Source organism: Ptychodera flava, chromosome 12, assembly GCF_041260155.1.
Source record: "Ptychodera flava strain L36383 chromosome 12, AS_Pfla_20210202, whole genome shotgun sequence".
In the NCBI taxonomy this organism is placed as follows: Eukaryota; Metazoa; Hemichordata; class Enteropneusta; family Ptychoderidae; genus Ptychodera; species Ptychodera flava.
The window spans coordinates 11,532,153-11,556,374 of record NC_091939.1 but is presented as its reverse complement, the minus strand read 5'-3'; the positions used below and the strand labels follow the sequence as shown (position 1 = coordinate 11,556,374).

The window sequence follows — 24,222 nt, the reverse complement described above, 5'->3', positions numbered from 1 at the left end:
CTAAGCAGACATAGATACAGGTGATATGAGGGGAACCCAGCTGAATGGTAAGTTCCACACTACAAAAAAGTGATCCCTTATCCAATGCTAATATCACCACCCCTAGAATTCCATCAAAATAGCAAAGTCCACTTCCTTCCAAGGTACGACAGATCATACCATTGGATAGACTGGAGGCAATCAGAATAATTCTGTAAGATTTGGCTACATCTGCTTGTCGTTATTTTTACACAAAATAATCAATGCACCTAGTTTTCTGAGAAAATGTGTCTAATATCTTCTGATTATGTACTTCTAATGATGTTAGTTTTCTAAGAAATTCTTTAATTGTTCGGTCTAATTTTCTATCAGACTGGTCATAATTTTCTGCAAAATGAAAGTTATATATTCAGTTTTGATATAAAATAAACTTATTTAAAATAAATTAGTTATATCTACAGAAAAGTAAAATTCATAATCACTAATGTTTGGCAGGACTACTATAATTACCCAAAAACAACACTGCTAACTATAATTGTGACAAGTTTTTACACCATCTACTTTAGTGAGTACGCATACATGGATATCTCTATTTAAAAACCCGTTCATGCCTGATTTTCTGGTAATTTACCAGAGCTACCCCTATATCTTCCACATATATCAACCATATATACTATTCCCAGTTCACCATCCCAACTATTTCGGCTGAACCACTGCAAAGGACTTACAGAGCAATGGACAAACGTTTTCGTTAAAAAAAAATGCATGTTTTTGCTGAGGTTGGGGAGAATGCAGAGTAAATGGTACTGGAACTGAATAAGTTCATGTACTTATGTTTACTGACTGCAAAAGGGGATGATGCACTGTCTTCTGAGGCAGTCAGTGACTTTTATGATAAATTTCATTTTGATATTACCAGTACTTTATAAACGTCACCTCAACAGGCTATGTATACTGACAACAGACAGCTGGTGTCACTTGACACTTTTGATAATTGCCGGGCAGTACATTGCAATGGTCAATGTTCTTTCACGCAATTCATTTCACTGAGGCATGGTCAATCATAAGAGTTTAACAGTTAAGCACTTGTGCTGCACATTTACTGTTTTGTAAAATTTATGCTGAGTCTGGATATAGCATGAACAGGTATGGTTGAATGGTAAACTGACGGATGTTTATGCATGAAAAGGTATTGTACAGGGTGATGGGCTGAACAAATACCGAGAAATATTATCAACAGTGACATCAGTTGTCGGTTCCCAAGACTTACAATCCACAAAATGCAAACACTAAGACTAAAATGCTTTTATCCTTATCCCCATCTTCTTAGTGTAAGAAAAATCTCCCTATATGTGAATTCTGAAGTCCAACTGCAGCTAAGTACAGCTAGTTTTGTGAGGACTCATGTTGTACTGACCCATGTTTCCAGTATTGAATCTTTTCGGTGGTATGAAACCAACAGGTTCATCACACTATACCTCTGGCTGTGGGGGTGGTGGGATAAAACAAATTAGGATACGTTTAGCTGCTCCCGGTCCATTTGGAGGAATGACAGATTGGATACTGATTACTTCAAGAAGTTGAAGAACTTCTTGACCGTTTTGAAGTGCTTGTTTTTCTGTTTGTTGATGCCGCGCTTGGAAGGGATTTTGTTCGATTTGGATTTGCTGGGCTGCGTCTCACTTTGAGTGTACTGGGCATGGAGTTGGTTCTAGCAAACTCTAGTACGGCTTCCTTCGTCTCGTTCTTTGCTCCCGACGTCAACATGAGACCATTATTACTGGCCCCACTGGACCGCCTTCTCGTCACTTTGCCAACGTTGGTGCGTGAATGGTTCTTTCCTCTGCGCAGCAATTTGGACTTGGGTTTCGTCGCAGCATCGCCGTCAACCTCAAGGTCGTGACTTTGTAGTTTTTGTGATGATGTTGACAGCTTGCCTATCAGTCTGGGGCTGGCTACGTATTTCATGGTGTCCCCGACTTGCAAATTACTAATGTCAAGGGTTACCTGTTCTAATTTGCCTTGAAGTACTGCTGTTTTCTGCTGTTCCTGTGATTGGCTGTCTCCCTTTGCTTTTTCCTCTCCAGCTGTATTTTCTTTCTCGTCATCAACTGCCTTTGAGTCGTTGTTGTTCGCTGAAATTTTTTCTGAGTTGTCTGAATTCGTGCTAGTTGACCGCTTGTCATGGTGCGGGTGTAGAAATACCACAAGGCACGTAATATTGTCATTAGAACCGCCCTCTTTGGCCATTATGACCAGTTTATGTGCCACCGATGTCAGGTCACTTCCACTGTCAATGTACTGCTGGATTGTCTCGCACACCTCTTCTGGCTTAAGAATGTCCCAGAGTCCATCACAGGCCAGAATGATACACTCTTCATCGCCATCGAGATGGATTTTCATGGTGTCAGGTTCTCCGCTAACATACGGCTTGTGTTCAGCATCACCTATGCAAACATTTAAGATCAAAATCAATGACATACAAACCTAGCAGCCAGACCCCATACCACTTTCTGTGTGTGTGTGTGTCTCTCTCTCTGTACAGCTGTGTGTGGCATAAGCAAATTGATCAAATTTTTTGTGGTCCAAACACCACTATATACGTTAAAATAAATTTGATAGAGTCCTACATTCAACTTAGTGTACCTGAAGTACACTGGGCTCAAAATTCATTACAAACATATAAAAGCTTTGTTAAGGAGTCTCCCTCCCTAGCCTTTGAAGCAACTTGACCCCTACTCCTTAGTATCATGGTGATTTGTTAAATAGTTCATTTTGAGCCCAGCTTTCTTCAGCCTTGCCTTCAGTTGCATTATATGTATCCACTATAATTAACTGGGCCAGGCTGTCGGACCAACAGAACGATGAACTCACAGTTGTGGGTCAAAGATTTTGGTGGTCCTGAACCTTGGATCCCTGGATTCCCCCATTCTTGTTTCTATATCCTTCTTTTTATCAATAATATTCTACAATATTCTGATGTCTATGCTTGCAATTTTTTGCAATCCATGTGCGTGGCATGCCCTTTGAAAGAACTTGGATACGTGACACAAAATGGGTGTACCAAAGCCACTTTGCACATGTTTTCAATACACTACATACTTTATAGTAAAGTATTGACAAAACCAGTATACAGTATCTAATCAACATTAAGACATTTTTGTCTTACCAAGTGCCCTTGAGACAGACAATGTACCGTTGACTCTCCAAGCACCAAACCACACAACACATCCTCCAAGATCTTCTATTCTCTTTTTCTCATCCTGAATGACAACAAATACAGAAATATCGATACAGATACACAGGTAAATGCAAAGAAGGATTATCAAATGAGTTGTGAATGAAAAATTACACTGGTAATGTTACGGTATTTGGTGAACCCCCTAAGATAGCTGAAATTTTGCTCTATCCACTTTTGCCATAATGTATGACTTGACCGTAAAATTACCACATGTTGACCTGTGCACTGTTCTTAAACTTTTTTACTCTGACTTTTGAGAATGAAGTAATATCAGAGACTGAAATATAATTTTATTGTCATGTGATTGTGTTTCATTCCAGTCTGGGTTTTAATTATGTCGAGTTATTATGTCACGGGAATGTAAAGTCATTTCAGATATTATAAATTTCGTGTTTCTAATTTCATTCCTACATGTAGTTCTCCTATCAATTTCACGAAGGTTTGGTCACACACCTCTTACAATTTGAAATGTGCTTTTAGAGATTGCATGGTAAAAGAAATGGCAATTTCAGCCCTTTGTTGAAGCGTGTAGTAATTACACATGCTTGATAGCTCTGCTTCAAAAACTGGCAAAATACTTATCCAGTTAACAAACTTCAAAGTGAAACCCTACTTTTAGAAACATACCTCTCTCTCTGGCTTGTGAGGTTCCATAATTGTGACTGGTTTCCCATTCTTCATGAGTAAGGCTTGTGAGTCTCCCAACCAGGCCACATGTGCCTCGTTTCCTGTGATGACGGTTACTATCCCCGTCGAGCCACTTCTTAATCTCTGACAAAATGGAAGAGTTCCAACATTAGAATTTAGACATATTTGTTGTAAAGTACCTGTTCAGAACATTCATGGCCAAATATTAATATACATCACTCTTTGCAGTCTGAGAGCCACGTACACATTTCATTTTTGCCATCATTAATCAAGTGGTTATGGCCAGGACAGTGATGGGAGTTGGTGTGTCACTTAAAGGCGGAGCATCCCTTTAAAAGGACGCCAAGTTATGGCGGCGTTCACTGTATAAGTGGACACCAATCAGGCAACACACAGGCACACGCTCCAGAAAATGCAACTTTTTAGTTTTCCCCGGCCGCGAAAACACAGACAGACTGCCAAACAGTCAGCGCGAAGTTGCTGCCGATCGAGCTCTGTGGTTATATTCAAAGTCTAACCCGACTGGAAGACAATGTTTTAGGAAATTCAAGCGTTTGTGGTGGGGAATCAATGACTGTTGGCGATTTGAACCGACCGTCAATCAAAACCTTGCATAAACTCTGTTTGCAGGATTAGCAAAGTGTGACAAAAGGTTGAAATCAGTTTGTGTAATCATTGTTATAGAAATCAAACATCGTACTGGCCAAGTGTTTGACTGGGAGGAGAACTCCACTAATGCGAGAACCTGGGATTGAAAAGTGCGGCTTTAAGGTAGTATGCACCTTGAAACGGAAAGACTTCAATTTTTATAGAACTTTCAATTAGGGAACTTTTCACCATTCAAATTTTGGAACCTGAGAAACAAATCATCCAACATTTACCAGTATTTCAAAATTCAAAATGGCTGTCATCCCTCTGTTACCTCTTTTGGGAAAAATTAAATATTTCATTTTCACAAAACTAAGGCGGTGAAAACTTTCCTTGCTCCAAAAGCTTAATGAGCCTATACAGGCCATACACCAGAAAAGTATTAAAAAAAATTTGGGGACTCAGAATATGTCCCCAAGGCACATTCTACCATAATAGAGAAGACTCTTCCGCTGTCATGCCTTTGTCAAAGAAGTAATATCTCTACACACAACATCGTGTTCATCTCTGTACACAGTCTGCCAAACTACTGTGCACAAAGAGAACTTCCCCAAAGCAAAGCAAAGTTAGCATCAGAGATTGGGAAGGCATAAAAACACTGTACATTGAAGTCGTACACTGTGTGTGATTTCACAAGGCACACAAATTCTTGTTGGCATAAATACTTTTACTGTGGATTTTCAAAATCCTACACAGTTTAGAAGCTGTTATATGGTGATCTGACTTTCTCATGTATTTACATATGTTAACTAAGACCATGAACGTATGTATAATTCTGTGGAGAGTTTTGGTGCATAGAGCAAGAAGGGTTTGCACTGGCTGTTTTGATGACAAAATCTATATGACAAGTAAAAGTCAACATGCCAGGAGGCAATTGTTAGGAGTAACTTAATGAAGATAAGATCTGTTGATCTGACAAAAGTAGTATTTACACTACATCCACTTGGCTACTCATTGTACAGGTATCATACATGTAAGCCGAGAGCGCTTGGAAAACTGATATCAAACTCAGTGTTATCTTTTTATCACTTGATCGACCGATACTCCTCACTCTTCAAATGTGAATGCCTGGCATTCATTCATTTGTCTAGTTTTGTGGCTTCTTTATAGCATCACTACCAAAATTCCTGCAAGGTTGTTGACCTTTCCATGGATGACAAGTCATTGTCAATGACATAGTCCCCACTTGTAATAGGAGTATTAGTCTTGATGGGGCAGGGAAATGAGGTCATTAAGAAGTATCACTGGAGTGTATATGTTCAGATCTATGGACACATAGGTCTATGTCATTGTCCCCAATTTGAAACAAGAGGCATTTTTAAGTTATGGTTCTAAATCAGGAAAAAAGATCAGACCTCTAGTTGTATTGGCCAGCCAAGAAATACATATGTGCATAATAAATGAGGTACAAGATGTGACATCTTAAGGTCTATAATCCTATCAAAATCAAAGCGTAAAGAACTTGTGGTTACTGCTCAGATATGCATATATATGCATATTGAAGGTCAAAGATCATCAAGGTCACGTGACATTTTGAAAAAAAAACCCATTGTATTGCTAATTAATCCATATATGCCAAAATTCAGACCTCCAGCTCTATTGGCTTGGCCACAATTATATATGGGCATAATTAACGAGGTAAGCATGTGTTGTCATAAGGTCTTCCATCCTACTCAATATAAAGGACATAGCACTTGTGGTTACTTATTTATTGACATTATCGTGTATTGTAGGTAAAAGGTTTATCGAGGTCACATGACATTTTCTCAAAAAATTTCTATCCTATAGTCTGTCCCTATATACTAAAAATCGTACATTTACCTCTATTGGCTTGCTCAAAATTAGATATGCACATAATTAATGAGGTACAATATGTGGCGTCATAAGGTGTCCAATCATACCAAACATGAAGGGTGTAGCATTAATGGTTCCTGAGTTATGACAAATATGTATATTTGAGGTCAAAGGTCACCGAGGTCACATGACATTTTGTCAAAAAAATTGTATTGCTAAGTTATCCCTACATACCAAAAATCATACCTCTAGCTCTATCGGCTCGCTCAAAATTAGATATGCGCATAATTAATGAGGAACAATATGTGGCGTCATAAGCTGTCCCATCATACCAAATATGAAGGGTCTAGCACTTGTGGTTACTGAGTTATGGACAAATATGTATATTTGAGGTCAAAGGTCACCAAGGTCACGTGACATTTTGTCAAAAAAATTGTATTGCTAAGTTATCCATATATACCAAAAATCAGACCTCTAGCTCTATTGGCTCGCTCAAAATTAGATATGCGCATAATTAATGAGGTACAATATGTGGCGTTATAAGGTGTCCCTTCATACCAAATATGAAGAGTGTAGCACTTGTGGTTACTGAGTTATGCACAAATATGTATATTTGAGGTCAAGGGTCATTGAGGTCACGTGACATTTTGTCAAAAAAATGTATTGCTAAGTTATCCCTACAAACCAAAAATCAGACCTCTGGCTCTATTGGCTCGCTCAAAATTAGATATGCACATAATTAATGAGGAACAATATGTGGCGTCATAAGCTGTCCCATCATACCAAATATGAAGGGTGTAGCATTAATGATTACCGAGTTATGGACAAATATGTATATTTGAGGTCAAAGGTCACCAAGATCACGTGACATTTTGTAAAAAAAATTGTATTGCTAAGTTATCCATATATACCAAAAATCAGACCTCTAGCTCTATTGGCTCGCTCAAAATTAGATATGCACATAATTAATGAGGTACAATATGTGGCGTCATAGGGTGTCCCATCATACCATATATGAAAGGTTTAGCACTTGTGGTTACTGAGTTATGGACAAATATGTATATTCGAGGTCAAAGGTCACCAAGGTCACGTGACATTTTGTCAAAGTGTCTGAGATATTTGCGTGAACGGATGGACTCACATGGATGGACTCACGGACTGACATGACCCAATCTATGAGCCCCCCTGGACTTTATCTGTGGGGACTAAAAACTGTGTCACTGCATCCTTTTTGCAATATGAATACTATGAGAAACTAAATTTTTATTTTTCTTGGCCTTATACATGGGAGTCTATGGACTGCCTTATACATGGGAGTCTATGGACTGCCTTATACATGGGAGTCTATGGACTTCCTTATACATGGGAGTCTATGGACTGCCTTATACATGGGAGTCTATGGACTGCCTTATACATGGGAGTCTATGGACGGCCTTATACATGGAGTCTATGGACTGACTGCCTTATACATGAGAGTCTATGGAGGTGAAAACTAAAAAGTCCTCTAACACCGCCAAATTTGATCGCATTGTGAAACAAATCGACGTGCATCTGTATGAGGTAGGGTACTATCCTTGTACCAAGTTTGAACGAAATCGCTCCAGGCGTCTCTGAGATATCTGCGTGAACGGACGGACGCACGGACGGACGCACGGACGGACGGACGGACGGACGGACATGACCAAACCTATAAGTCCCCCCGGACGGTGTCCGTGGGGACTAAAAAACCTACCACTCCTTATATCTGGCAGCATCTTGCTATGAGGTTGACTTCATTAGGGTCAAGGTGCCCTCTCAGCCACACTGAATGCAGCAGATTCTAAAAAAGTTTTTTCTGACTCAATAAAATTTTACCTATTATATGTATTGTGCATTTGGCTGACACAAAGAAATTTCCTGAAATTCAAAACTTGTGTCTCAGACTCAACTTTTAAAACTGATACAGAAGCATCACGGATAATTTGCTCACAGCGGATACCAACCATGCAAAACTGTGTATTTGATTACGCTCAAACACAAGCCTTCCTCACCTCTCTTGTTGCTCGGGCTACAAACATGGAGTCTGTTTTCTCGAAGGCTTCTTTGATTGCAAGAGAGACGTCAGTGTCGAATTTCCTGTGATTAGTGAGGTGACAGTGGAGATGGGCAGCTGCATAGCTTGCAGCGTCTACACCACCATGTCCATCAAAGACTGCATAGTACGATTGGTTGTCTTTGACCTATTGGAAATCAGACACATTTTGAAGTGTTACTAATTAACCCTATAGGAAACCACAGTGCCATGGTTCACACAGCATGACACACGTGTTACTCAAATGGCAAACAGAATTTCTTGTAGCAATTTGGTTGAACTTTTATCAGCCATTTGTTTGATTCAACTTGATTCTAGTCATACAGAATTATTTTTAGTGGTTCACACAGGTTTTTTTAGAGTTGGAAAATTGCAATTTTCAAATTACAGGGCAATCTGGTGTTGACATAAAATGACAGATCTATTCGGTATATGGCAATATTAACTCATGTATGATATACATTGATTGCAGCACTGTAAGGGCTAGTTGCTGTGTAACTCCTGCTGAGTTTTTCAATATTTTTATTTTGTTTGTCAATTTCAAGAAATTGCCCTTAAGATTAAAGGGCAAGTAGCTCTGAAGAAATTTTCACTGCATTTGTTTGTACTACGGTAATGTAAACTAGAGTGTCTTGCTCAACTCCCTAAAACATGTTGAAACACCTACAATTTAACTTGCCATATATGTGTAAGTGTGAAATACACCGTCATCGTTTACATTTGAACTCTAACCCCGGACCAGAATTCACTTGTCAACAATAACAATGCAGTGTACACATGCACAGGCTGAGTTGACAAGCTGAATACTGGGTGTTTCAACATGTTTTAGGGAGTAGAACAAGACACTCTAGTTTACATAACAAACAAAAGCAGGGAAAATTTCTTCAAAAGTTAGAGCTACCGGTCCTTTAAACTTAGGGCAATTTTTTCCATCCAAGGAATTGTTTTATGGAAGAAGAGGATTACAGATGTGTTGCTGTCACTTGTAATCCATTGAAACACAATGCTCTTGCTACTTGATCAAAGCAGCTTTATCCATGGATGTAGCTCATTACCATATCTTCTACCAAAGACTGTTTTCAGACTTTTTTGTAAACTTGTATTCTATTCATTGTAACATCTCAGCCCAGTGTTGTCTCTGCTGTGCAGATTTTGTGTCTTTTTTAATTTTTTTTACTTTATGAGCACGTTTTTGAAATCTGTGTTTGCATATGCTGATACATACCATGGATGCGGTAAAACAGCACATGACTTGTGGAAACAGCAGTTAGCACTTAAAACTTTGGATAAATTGCTGTGTCATCTTAACTACTGTTTATTTGACAGTAATGGTTCTCTGAATACATACAGGATATGTTAATGTCATCTGAGATTCTAAAAACATTTTTTGTCTTATAAAATAATTACAAAATCCACTCCATCAGAATAACAAGCAAAGTAAACATGTTCAGTACACATGAAAATGAAGGAAATAATTTTGCAACTTTTTGTTTGAAATCTATCAGCTCAAAATGTTGAAACTCAGCTATTCAAAGGGTTACTTTTAATCCTTTTCCTGTCGGACAGTATCACTTTCTCATCTGCAAAGTCGGCAAGAAGTGTAATTGAGCCAACTTGGCTCAGCTGTTATAGCAGCTTTAGTCTGTTAAAGTCATGTTTACAGTATCTGTTTACAGTATCTATGTTAACTTTTCAGAAACCTTCAAATGTTCAATTTTTTGTTATGATGCAACATATGGGACATGTTGTACTTCTGTAACTTAACCAACTTGAGCTAATGGTGAAATATGGACGTGGCAGGATGAGGGGGGAATGGGTATAATTCTTGATGTGGTACACCTACTGACCTATCTGTGTTACAGTACACCTTGCAAACCTTCATTTTCTATCGAATTATAAATCAGTTAAAGCACTTTGCTTTCTGCTTTCATCAGGAATATGTCTCTTTAATTGATGTTTATCAACTATTTACAGAATGGCTATCAAACTTTATTTGTTTTGAACTGGCGAGCACAGTGATAAATTTCATGGCTGTATCACACCCACAAAATGGTGTGATAAACTGGATAAAAATCTGATTTTTGGTAATCTGTAAAATCAGTCGTGTTTGATGGGACTTGTATGTATGTTGATCACACTAATAATAGAATCCAGCTATTTATTGTAAAGATGAAAATCATAAATGGTCAATTTCACTTTCAGTCTTACACTATCTACAATTAAAATCAACAATGATCTAAAACCAGATGCTGAATCATGTCTATTATCCTACCAAAGCAAGCAAAAACACGAATTTCCAGTGAAAAACCATCCAGCGAACTAGCTTCTTGCACAGTATTTTTAATGACCTTTTTCCTGAATGGTAAATTATGGTATTTTACTCTTACTCTATCAACCATGATGGAATTATTACCCAGTGACCTATGTCAATGTAGTATGACTGAGTGTTATCACTTGTTGGTATGCAACGTCAAAATGAAACAAAAATATTGTAAACTCACCTTCGATGGGAAAAGGGTTTTCATATCTTGAATGAGGACATGCTTGTCTTCCATTTTCCTTCTGGTGTTTTTGATTGCGTGTACAGAGACAAGCGGCAGTTTGTCTGACCGACTCAACTGAGGCAGGTTGTTCACCCATTTTGTGCACACTTCGTGGACTTTGTTGAAGACCTTCCTGGACAAGGTGTTGGCGTCGATTACTGATAAAATACCAGGACACAATGAATCATCAATATGAAATTGAAATAGAATTCCGATAATTTTCAGCATGCCATATATATCGTGCAATCAAAATTGGCTGTTTCAACTTTTGCCAGAAATTGTTTGATCATTTCCATTGAGGAAATTGACACTATTTCTTGTGGTACATTGAAAAAAATTAAAAAATAAGTCCTTGATGTTGTAGGAGTAAGCGTTACATGTGTGAAACTTATCAAAATTACCTTGAAATGTCGGCACCTCGGCCGCATTTCCACAAAGACATTTTATACATTTTAACCTGACAAGGGCATGGCTACATCCTGGATCAGATTCTAGGTGGAGGTTGCCAAAATATACACTTGGGGAATAGCTCCCCCTTCTCACAATTAAACCCTACTTAGTGTCTAAATATGATGGATTACAGACCATCTGTAGGTACATATGATCTGAACTTGCCAGACCATGACGCTGAGACCAGACTTTGCGTCCACTCCTTGACAATTTATCAAGGATCAAACCTTTATTACCGCCGCGAACGTAGATCGTACATTGAAGTCCCAATATATTTGCGTAAACAGCGGGGAAAGTTCTTACATTGCTATGTAAACAAGTATCATTATTGCCGAATGCAATCGGTGTTTACATCGGTGGTGTCTGCTCATTGTGGCGGGTGGCTTTTGCCATGTGGAAGCAAGAATTAAATCATGGGGGTGTACTAATAAAGTACACGAATCAATGAAATAGGGTGTTCTTGTTTATTTCTTTGTATGTTTTCTCGACCTATGTAAGAAGTAATTTATATTTGTCCCGTCTTCTTTCGTTATCGGTATGTAAAAATTAAAATGCAAGTTATGCGCCAGGGACTCCTGTTTACAGAAATGGTATCATCCAAATGAACGTTGACTCTAGACTGCATATCGCACAGCATGACCGGCGTGCAAATAACCGACAACTTGAAATTTGAATAATGGCGCCGAAATCCAGAGTTCCACAAGACGTCCGCGATGATGCTATTCAGCTTTGGCTAAAAGGTAATTCCATAAGGTATGTGGCCAAAGTGAAAAATATCCCGGTAACAACATTTGCCAATATTCCTAAAAGGTACAAGGAGTCCGGACTTACATGTTGTGGGAGATCATGTGGTCAGTGTAGCAAAACAAGCCCCGAAGTTGTCGAGTTCCTGAAGACACGCAAGCCGTCGATGACTGCTAGTGAAGTTAGGGCAAAACTACTGAACGGCGAGATCTGCAACGTTCAGTCGCTACCAGCAACAAGAACAATTTACGACATATTTAAACGAGACTTAAACTACAGCTTCAAGCAGATCTCCCAAGTACCAAAGAACAACTAACAGAGCGGAACATGGAACGCATACTTCGGTATATCGACATCACGTCAAACCTTGATCCGCTGCGAGTGCACTTTTCCGATGAATCTGGCGTTAAAAAGGAAACCACGGGAAATCGTACATTTGGGCACAGCAGAGCTGGTGAAAGAGCATTTGAAGTGCAGCGGTACATGTCTGATGTAAATTTGACCGTCAATTTGCTTCATAGCCCGTTAGGAGTGTCACATTTTAACATTCTGCAAGGACCTTCAAACGGTATGGAAATTATCCATTTTTTCAATGAAGCCCTAGAGCTTGAGTGGGAAGATGGCACTCCTGTACTCAGTCCGGGCGATACTGTAATCATGGACAATGCCGGCTTTCATCACGGCAGAATTGCCGAACCAGAGCTGCGAGCGATGCTTCGCCGACGATACATATCATTGCTGTTCCAACCGCCTTATTGCCCGGAGATTAATCCGTGAGAACTCTGTTTCAAACTTCTGAAATATTATTTACAGATGAACGATGTATTTGCTGTTCAACATACCGAGTTAGCAGTGATTGATGCTGTGAGCAATATTACCCTTGCTTTGTCAAGATCATTTTTTCAACATTGTGGCAGCCGCTTTGCTTTGGGCAGGTAAAGATCATTGCCCACATTTCCGATGAAACAGACCAAAAATGATTTCCAATGTAAATAATACTCAAGTAAATTAAAATACTATAATGTTCAAAAATAACTTTAATAATACTAAAGAATGTATAAACAATAACTTTTGTGTAACAACTTCGTTTATAATCTTCCATATTCTGACAGTGTTGTGTGATCACCAGAAAATTACTTGAGGCCTAATGTCATGAGCATGTCTGATTGTTTCCTTCAACTTCTCTTTCTTTATTATCACGATATGTGGCTCAAGCATTAGATTTATTTTGGTGATATGAAAATTAACGAATAATATTAATACTGTCAATACGACTTGATAAGTTTTCACTTCCTATTTTTACTCTTGAATTTTAAATAAACTTGATTAAAATTATCTTATATACTTGTCCTTTCATTTGTTTAATGTAACCAGATATAGGAAACAAGTGACAGATCAACAATTTTTGAATGATGAATAGCAGACAAAACTTTTGAAGGAAGAGTAAACAAGTAAAACTACACTAACTCAAACAAGGATAATTCAACACACTATGCCTGCTAAGAAAAAAATATTTTTGACATACAAGATCTCTGGTAATATGTTCTATAGTATACATAATTTAACCAATGATTTTCCCCATTTTTCGCTGGTAATTTGACTATAGATTGCACATTGTATACTTGAATTTACAAAAAAGTATAATTATATTACTGGACGTACAAGTTAAACAGAAATGAACTTGAAAAAACTATCCAAAACTAAACTTTGTAAAACTCACGTGTTGACAATGGTAAAATCAAGTTTGCACAGGTAGGCCCTATGATTTCTTGTCAATCACCCTTTTAATTTTTCGCGTATGAAGATAAATATCAAACGAAACTAATGATCAAAAGAATTTTCATAAGACTATCTCAAAACATGTCACACAAGCATGCATGTTTATTTAAAATCAATAAAATGGACTCGGTTTCTACGTTGTCATTATTTCTCGGATAGCTGTTTGGCAGCTTCTAGAAGTTTGTCAACATTGTCTCTTGCTATTATTTCACGTGGCACAGTTGCATCATTTGTAGAAGTCTCAGCTACCATGTGAAGGCTTGGTGAATGAGTTTCTAAAGCGGACGGACCATTAACGCAACTTACATTATCAGTTGCTGAAGCTTGGGTGCTAAAGGCACTGGTTTGTATGTACTGCGCATTGGGATTAGCGTAGTTTGAGGGATAAGCAGATACAGGCCTAGGTATATGTAAGTACTGATTTGGAATCCAGGGTAGTAAATGTGGAAACAGCACGGAATTCACAAGATCTGTACGGCTATCTGCAAAAGGTGATATGATCATAGGTTGTGTTGGTTGCTGGAAATACACTTGTGTTTGGCCGTGGTAGAAGTTGTCCCAGTTAGGCCTGACTGGTCGAAGATCGCGAAGCGGAGCGTATGTTCCATGGACATCAACTTCGTGAGTACGTCTACTAGGCCTATGCCTGGGAAAGTCTGGTTCCGAACTGGACGAAGTGCTTGCATCTTGACGCATCTGCTTGTATTTCTTCGACTTACGACGACGTTTGCGTCTAACTTCCGGTAAAACGTCGGACAAACTTGACTGCTGATCATCTCTAGACTTGACAGGAGAAACTGTAAAAAAAAATTTATGAATAAAAAAGTTAATCAAAAATATAGAGAGAGTAAAACTACTGGCAATATTCCTCATGATTTTGAAATTTTCGATGTCCCGAATACTGGTGATGAAATGTTGTTTATCATATGTTTGGAATTTTTAGAGGCGAAGGCATTTTTTGTTGATCTGATTTGATCATATCAAATTACATCACATCACAGGAGTCACTATGAAAACCGGGAATTCTGATAGAAATTGTCTACTGCATTGCTTACTCGATAAGATAAATTTCGTACGTATATAATACTCACTTTTCAACAGATCCTTGAGGTATTCATCTGATGACTTACTGCATGTCGAGGAAACCTGCGTTGCTTACGAGTACATACTGTCGCTATACTCATCCAACCTTTTGCTGTATTCTTGGCGGTCTGTATGCGAGTCGACGAATTTCGGCACTCTGTTGACATTGTTGTTGTACGCTGTACGAAGGATAGCAATGTCTCGTTGCAGTTGGATTTTGCCCTTCGACGTCTTAGCTTGATACTTGTTCGGGAAGGCTTGCAGGAGACGTGGTGTTATTTCAATAGTGAAAGTCGACATCGACTTACTTTGGAAGTCGTCCAAAACTTTCAGTTCTGATTCCGTCTGGACTATTTCCTTGGCCTTTTTTGATTCCTTTTCTTTCAGGACTTTCAAGTGAGCGAAGTGATCTTGGACGTGCTTATCTCTTCTGCCACAGTATATGAAACCCTTGCAGGGTTCACCAATAAGACAACCTTCGCTATTTCTATTTCCGGTCGCGCGGTGACCTCATCAGTAACATATTGCAGAAGTACTTCTTGTGTTTGAACCAACCGGTGACGCTTGTCTTACAGGCCTTTCTAACTCTTTTCTCTGTTGTTCAAGTGCTAACTTTTCATGTTTTAGTTTTTGTTTCAGTTTATCAGCTTTTGATTCTTTCCAATCGGTATTACTTCTAATGTTGTCAACTGTGGAACTGAATGACAGTGTTAGCTGTCGTCGCGGTGGATCGTTGAGCGTTGGACTTCTCACCTTCTGATTGTCGCCAGTTGTTTCTTCACATCGTCTCGCTGCAACTCTTCTGTCGCGCACGGACGGGGAAAAGTCATCGACGATTTCCAGTTTTATTCGTTTGTAGTCTGCATTAGGAACTTTAACTGAGCACTGATACAAGTCATTCATATCCAGGTCATTGTTCGATAACGTAATGCAATCTCCATCTTCATTTTTGTATTGGATCTGAAACTCCGATGTTCTCAGGCTGATTATGTTCTCCCGAATAAGACAAACTAGTTGAACATAGGTTTTGATACTATCAGCATAGATATGACGGATTTGGAACTGGAGCATGACTATATGTTGAGACACGGTTCCTCGGACCGTGGATTAGAGTTCATGGTCTCTTGCAGTCCGAGTGCGTGTGTGTCAGAGCATAATATTAATCGAAAACATAAATATGAAATATTATAATTTATAAAAACAGAATTACACACAAATGTTGAAAAAATGGACTTTATTATCATTTTATGCACGTACTTGAACTTCCCTATTGTGTAAAATAAATGAACCCGGCCCGCTTCCATCATGGTACATATGGCCAAGGCACCCTGTAGTGTTGTGAGTGTCGCTTATCAATACTGAATGGTAATTAGAAGGGAATATTGAGACATCCCTGGGTACGTAGGTAAATATAATGGGACTTCAGTGTACGATCTACGTTCGCGGTGGTTATAATGTCAAATGCAATACGTAGTGGATATAACTGTATGATTGAGCTTGGGAAGCTCACTCCTCACTTCTCCTCCTTGCGCTGCACTCCTCCCTGCGGAGCCTGCTGTGTGTGCTGAAAGCCGGGACTCTACGGTGTCAAGACTGTGGTCCCACCATTGAGCAGAGTGACTGAACTACGAGAGAAGCACTGGGTGTGCATACACTTGGCCAGTTGTACCTGAACAGAGACAATCTCGACATCCTACGGAACTACCGTACAGGGCTTGAATTGCGGGACCTCTGGTGCTATGACAAACAACTGTGCACACGTGCTACGGGAAAGGACTCAAACGGGATCTGTGTTGAAGTTACCGGATCAAAATATTGTATGCTCGACTGGACAGTGAACACGGCAGACGGACGCTTACTTAACCCGGGCAACTGTAGAGCTCATAGACTGTACTACGTGTTACTCCCCTACCCCCTCTTTTACGCACAGGAGTCAGATAAGTTTTTCTTATTATTGTAACTTATATTTCTTTTATATTTAATAAGAATAAATAGGAGAATTACTATATATTTTTTGTGTGTGTCTGGATTACTGTTGCATGGACAACAGCAGGTAACATTGATCACATTAAGAGTTCTGTCTCCCCACTTACCCACGGCCAGTCGAAACCAAGGCCTTCCAAATTAATTAACTCGTCCCAAAAACAAATAAAATAAGATCATTACACATGTAAAAGTTTTGACTACATGACAAGACTTCTAAAACCTTCTTCTTGCAAAACACATTATAAACATAGGGCCAATGTCCCTGAAGCTACTATAGACATGGATACAAAATTAAGTATTTCCTGACTGTATGAAATCATCTCACTAAGGTCATCCTAGGGACCTGTGTACCAAATATTAAAGCTGTCTGACCAGTGGTTTTGAAAAACAGTCATTGACAATGACATAGTCCCCACTTGTAATAGGAGTATTAGTCTTGATGGGCAGGGAAATGTGGTCATTAAGAAGTATCACTGGAGTGTATATGTTGAGATCTATGGGCACATACGTCTATGCCGTTGTTCCCAATTTGAAACAAATGAGGCATGTCTAAGTTATGGTTCTAAATCAGGAAAAAAGATCAGACCTCTAGCTGTATTGGCCAGCCAAGAAATACATATGCGCATAATAATGAGGTACAAGATGTGACATCTTAAGGTCTAATATCCTATCAGAATTGGAGGGTATAGAACTTGTGGTTACTGAGTTATGCATATATATGTATAATCAAGGTCAAAGGTCATAAGGTCACGTGACATTTTGAAAAAACATTGTATCGCTAATTAATCCCTATATGCCAAAAATCAGACCTATTCCCTTTCCCAGAATTAGATGTGTGCATAATTAATGAGTTAAAGCGTGTGTTGTCATAAGGTCTCCCACCCTACTAAATATAAAGGACATAGCATTTGTGGTTACGTATTTATCGACGTAAACGTATATTTCAGGTCAAAGGTCATCGAGGTCACATGACATTTGGTCAAAAAATTCTATCCTATAGTTATCCCTACATACCAAAAATCAGACATCCAGCTCTATGGGTTTGCTCAGAATTAGATATACGCATAATTAATGAGGTACAGTATGAAGCATCATAAGGTCTCCCATCATACCATATATGAAGGGTGTACCACTTGTGGTTACTGAGTTATGGACAAATATGTATATTTGAGGTCAAAGGTCACCGAGGTCATGTGACATTTTGTCAAACAAAGTGTATTGCTAAGTTATCCCTATATACCAAAAATCAGACCTCTAGCTCTATTGCCTCGCTCAAAATTAGATATGTGCATAATTAATGAGGTACAATATGTGGCGTCATAAGGTGTCCCATCATACCATATATGAAGGGTGTAGCACTTGTGGTTACTGAGTTATGGACAAATATGTATATTTGAGGTCAAAGGTCACCAAGGTCACATGACATTTTGTCAAAAAAATTGTATTGCTAAGTTATCCCTATATACCAAAAATCAGACCTCTAGCTCTATTGGCTCGCTCAAAATAAGATATGCACATAATTAATGAGGTACAATATGTTACGTCATAAAGTGTCCCATCATACCATACATGAAGGGTGTAGCACTTGTGGTTACTGAGTTATGGACAAATATGTATATTTGAGGTCAAAGGTCACCGAGGTCACGTGACATTTTGAAAAAAAAAAAGTATTGCTAAGTTATCCCTATATACCAAAAATCAGACCTCTAGCTCTATTGGCTCGCTCAAAATTAGATATGCGCATAATTAATGAGGTACAATATGTGGCGTCATAAGCTGTCCCATCATACCATATATGAAGGGTGTAGCACTTGTGGTTACTGAGTTATGGACAAATATATATATTTGAGGTCAAAGGTCACCAAGGTCACGTGACATTTTGTCAAAATATCTGAGATATCTGCGTGAACGGATGGACTCACGGATGGACTCACGGACGTACGGACATGACCCAATCTATAAGTCCCTGGACTTCATCTGCGGGGACTAAAAACTGTGTCACTGCATCCTTTTTGCAATATGAATACGATAAGAAACTAAATTTTTATTTTTCTTGGCCTTATACATGGGAGTCTATGGACTGCCTTATACATGGGAGTCTATGGACTGCCTTATACATGGGAGTCTATGGAGACTGCCTTATACATGGGAGTCTATGGAGGTGAAAACTAAAAGTCCTCTAACACGGCCAAATTTGATCGCATTGTGAAACAAATTGACGTGCATCTGTATGGGGTAGGGTACTATCCTTGTGCAAAGTTTGAAAGAAATTGACCTGGGCATGTCTGAGATATCTGCGTGAACGGACGGACGCACGGACGCACGGACGCACGGACGCACACACGCACGGACATGACCAAACCTATAAGTCCCCCCGGACGGTGTCCGTGGGGACTAACAAGCGGCCCAACAGTTGACAGAGCTCTGCTGTGTTATGTAGAGAATAACTTTTTGTGACACATGTATTGATGAAGAAGGTGGATATCTTTGATAGCTCATTTCAGGATGGCCTTACCAAAAATGGCAAAATTAGCTGCAAAAATACAAAATTGATGATTTCATCATAATTTCAATATATTACATTAAGATAAAGCCTAGGAACCTGTATACCAAATATCAAAGCTATCAGATGAGTAACTTTTGAGAAACAAATATTTTGACCAAAAACGGCAAAAATTGACCCAAAAATACAAAAATTGAAGATTTCATCAAATTTCTCTATATCACACTAAGAGAACCCCTAGGAACCTGTATACCAAATATCAAAGGCATCAGACAAGTAGTTTTTGAGAAACACATTTTTTGACCAAAAATGGCAAAAATTGCACCAAAAATATAAAATTGTAGATTTCATCATATATTCAATATATCATATTTAGTTCATCTGTAGGAACCTGTATACCAAATATCAAAGCTGTCAGACGAGCGGTTTTGATGAAATAAATTTTGACCAAAAATGACAAAAAATTCCTTAAAAATACAGATTTGCATATTTCATCACAATTTGAACAAATCCCTAGGGATCTGTATACCAAATATCAAAGCTGTCTGACCAGCAGTTATGAAGGAGAAGATTTTTACCAAAAACGCTTTTTTGGCAGTAATTTGCATATTTTCAACAATATCAAAAAATCGCAAAAAATGTTTTCTCAAAATCATATTTTGCTTCTACACAACAAATATCAAATCAGTAAGTTCTGCGGTTCTCAAGATATTTGAGTGGATGGACGCCTCACAAACGGACATACATACATACATACATACAGACTGACGCCGGACGCCGGACGGATACCCATCCCAATAGCTTCTATAGACTATAGTCTATAGTAGCTCAAAATGTTTCCTTTATTTTCAACAATTTACAACAACAAACAACCTGATACAACCTGAATGTGTTTGTCTTTTATTGGCCTACCTTGACCTATATACAGGAAATGAGATGTGAGAGGGTTAAAGCATATCTCTTCAATTTAACCTCTTCAATTTCCCTTTAAACAGGGTACAAGCTAACCATTGATAACAAAGGTGGTGAAATAGGGTTAATATACAGTCAATTACTTTGTCCTGGCAGTTAGTTAGGACGACACATATATCAAGTAATCTTCTAAATTCTCTCTTGTTATAAATTGGCTAAAACCCTCATGTTTGATGAAAATTGCATGTAGTAAGGGTTAATCAATTCTCTTCCAAGATTTAGAAAGCAGTGGCTGATTGATTACTCAGCATACTCCGTTGAATTTGTTTTCTTCTCTTTCAAACAACAGTGAAAAGGCCAAGAAATGTTGACTGCATAGGCCAAAAGGTCTTTAACAGGATGTGACTTCAAGTGTTTGTAGTGGCTGCAATAATTTAGTATAGCCCTACCTGCAATAAAGCAATAACTTGTGACTTTTGTATGACCCCTGCAATCACTGATGAATGATGAAATCCCATTGTTCCAGTGGTATGGGTGGACTTTCAAACATGAAAATAGGGGTGACAGGCTAGGAATAGATAAATACCATTTCAAGACACAAAGAATATATTTTAGGTGAACACTGTGTGAATTTTGTACTCACCAGAAGTCTCTTCTGCATTTTCAGATTGTTGTACCAGCTTGTCAAGGTTTGACTTCAAGATTTCATCAACCGCCTTCCTGGCAACTGCTAAGGCCAATATGTGAGGTGCGTTGCTGGAACAAAAACAAAAGTTCATCATTTAAATGTCACACCATAGGCCAGGTTTGCAGTTACAGTCAATGAAATGTTTATCTTACATACAAGGGGTTCTGTGATAGATCAGGAATTGCCAAGCAAGTTGTGAAAAAAGGTTAACCCCCTCAAAAAAATGCAAAGGATGCTGAATGGCTTAAAGATCATGAGATGTCCCTAGTTTTTGGAGATTTTTTGTATTTCGCTTTGTTCAGCATATTACATAAGACAGACATTAGGTACAAAGAAAATCACAAGAACTGTTAGTCATTGCCATCTATATATTTCATTGAGTCAACTTTTGCCTCATGTACTGCAATGTTCAACTGTCTGATTTCTATTTTCTGCCGTCTATTTTTGTACGAATTTCAGCGCACATTAGTTTACTTAATTCCTTGTTTGATTTATAGTAAGTGATAATAAATAATACAATGGCGGGCAATTAGAGAATAGACGTTTTTTTAGTTTTGATGGAAAGGCAGGTCAAAGGTCATATCAAAGGCACATTAAAATTCTTCAATAACTAGGACACGAGAGGCAAATATACGATTTCCACTTTGTACTTCCATAAATGATGTGGAAACGTCTTTGACAATCCACATCAACATCATTCCTGTACTTTCACAGATGCTACTCAGCAATTAATGAAAGTTTGAATTAACAGCTTGGTCAACTATCCTCTTTAATGCACAATTACTTAAAATTATTCAGGGCAAAAAGGTAACAAAACAAGAAGTAGCTATAATCCCTTACCAGCTAATTTTTTTATCAGCATTTTTAAAGTTTTACTTCAAATATGTATATTCAGAGTTATTAAGAGCTTGGCCTGATCACACAGTCCCTTTTGTCGAGGGGCTGTGTCATAATAAACGTATAATGTACACCACATAAAAAAACATTTGCAAACACTGTGTAAATATAAGCATTACTATTATGTCATTTCCTGTAAGGTTCCAAATATTTCTCTTTACCACTTCACAAGTTTCAGTTCTGCAAGGCTTGTTGAGTTTTCAAATAGCCAGAACGCTCAAATAACAGCTTGTCTTTACAAGACCTGATTTCTACATTAAATGAATCATATTCGTTCAACAAAACACTGTTTACATTTATCAAACATCAACTCTAGTCTCTCTCCAGGGTCTATGGATCAAACAATTGATGACATTTGATATTCAGATATGTCAGAACATGATTGGGGTCAGATATTTAAATATGAGTATATTTACATTGTAGCTCTATTCTACATGTATTACAATAACATAATGTGTCAATAATCTTATTGATGTGGTACATGCTGGTGGTGTATATATATATATATATATATATATATATAGAGATTAGGATAGGAACTATGAATTCACCAATTTTTTTAAGAATTAAGACATAAATATACCATTCTAACATGTTCAAAATAAGTTGCAACAGCAAAAGTGAAAGTAAAATGTCTAAAACTCATCTAATTTTAGCAAAACTCAATTTTTAAGCCAAACATTATCTTAAGCAAACTTAAAATTGTTGCAGAGAGAACTTGAAGTAGGTTCCGTTTTTCAAATAAAAAAATATCCTACTAGTATTTTAAGATGACGTTGCAGTTGTTGTTTGGAAAAGCCATCCGTCCATCAAGGACAACACTGCCATCTTCGGTATATGCTAAATTTGGTATTCACAGCTATTAAACAGTGTGAAAACCACATCCTTAGACGTCCATGGACAGGGCAACGACCGGTGTACATATTATAAAATTCTGAACGCTTTCTCAGTTTCATTCTTTGCAACAACATCCAGCTCACGATTTCGTTACATCATGGGCCTCTTACATTACAGTAAATAATAACACCTTTCACAAAACGCTTTTCACGACGGTGTTCTATGACAACTGAACCTTAGCATGCAGATTTGTGTTGTGTACAGTAAACCGCAGTCAACAGTAGTGAGTAGTGGCCGTGGATGAACGCACCCACTGTCGCCACCTTATCCGTTCCCTACAGTACAGATGTTTACATCAACGACATGGGCAGATTTTGACCTCTGAAATCTGCCGTTGACATCTACTTTTTGTACGACTATTGCAAACGTTAAAATTCAACTTAACGACATGGTGATGAAGTACTTATCGTTTTCTCGCTGTGTGAGAAACGTATCTTCTCACACATCAAACAGCGAGGGCAGGGCCCAGTGGCATGCCAACTGAATGTCAACATTGCTATCGTAGTTTCACCAACCTACCTCTTCTCCAAGTACTGAAGTGCCCAGTCTAGAGCCTCGCCTTCAACTTCTTCCCTCGTCAGGGAAAACGTTACGAGTCTAATCGGAAGAGGGTCGTTGCTCGTCAGCTGACAGTCATTTTTATCCAGAAATTCACTCAAAAACTGTTTGTATGTATCTGGAGTCCCTTCGGAGGACTCCATTACAGCGAGTAATGAACGATGCAGGGCACGAACAAACGCATCATACATGCTAATCAGGTTAGAAAATTTTCTACAGTTAATAAAAATTCCTCTCGGAATTTAATACAGTTAATCAGCGTCGCCAACTTTTTCTTGTGCATTTTTAACATGTTGGTACTGTTTCCATGCACTGGTTTGCATATAAGCTTTTCTCCTCTCCTTGTTTTTTCATTAATTTAAGGTTAAAAGGCCTAGATAAGTACAAGAATTTTGTAAAATTTGAATTTTAATGTAGAATGCGTCTCTGGGACAAATATTTGGGCTCTCAAATTTTTTTTTTGTCACTACTACATTTCTGGTCTGCCAATTGTTGGACTCATTTTAAAACTCTTAGTGTAACAAAAATTTTCACCAGCTTACTCTTTAAAAAATCGAAAATTTTATTTTTCCCCATTTAGTTAACACAGGGATGGTAGCCATTTGAATTTTAAACATTGGTAAAATTAAGGCAATTTGTTTCTCCGCTATCAAAATTTACATGGTGATCCGTGATTTCCATTCTTGATTTGGTGAGAGAATGGTTAAGAGTTTCACTGGGGAAAGTTACTGAGCAAAACTTTAAGTCTTTCACTTTTGAGGCACATACTACCTTAAAGGTAGACCTTAATAAGGATTGTCA

General features: G+C 38.2%; 1 protein-coding gene across 1 annotated transcript; it reads right to left on the bottom strand.

Annotated features, from left to right (window-relative positions):
* Positions 1-807: 807 nt before the first annotated feature.
* LOC139145000 (protein phosphatase 1F-like) lies at positions 808-23,599 on the bottom strand. Its single transcript, XM_070715887.1, has 7 exons — positions 23,383-23,599; positions 21,025-21,137; positions 10,883-11,082; positions 8,341-8,529; positions 3,848-3,991; positions 3,149-3,242; positions 808-2,426 (listed from the first exon to the last, which is right to left on the bottom strand). Exons 1-7 carry the CDS (start codon positions 23,562-23,564, stop codon positions 1,552-1,554), a joined length of 1,797 nt encoding a protein of 598 aa, XP_070571988.1. The 5' UTR covers positions 23,565-23,599; the 3' UTR covers positions 808-1,551.
* Between the last annotated feature and the right edge of the window lie 623 nt (positions 23,600-24,222).

Coding starts and splice junctions, on each gene's coding strand:
- LOC139145000 (XM_070715887.1), bottom strand. CDS start 23,564: ATGGAGTCCTCCGAAGGGACTCCAGATACATACAAACAGTTTTTGAGT. Junction 21,138..23,382: donor CTTCAGTACTTGGAGAAGAG/GTAGGTTGGTGA, acceptor TTTTTGTTCCAG/CAACGCACCTCACATATTGG. Junction 3,992..8,340: donor TAGCCCGAGCAACAAGAGAG/GTGAGGAAGGCT, acceptor CCATTTTGTCAG/AGATTAAGAAGTGGCTCGAC.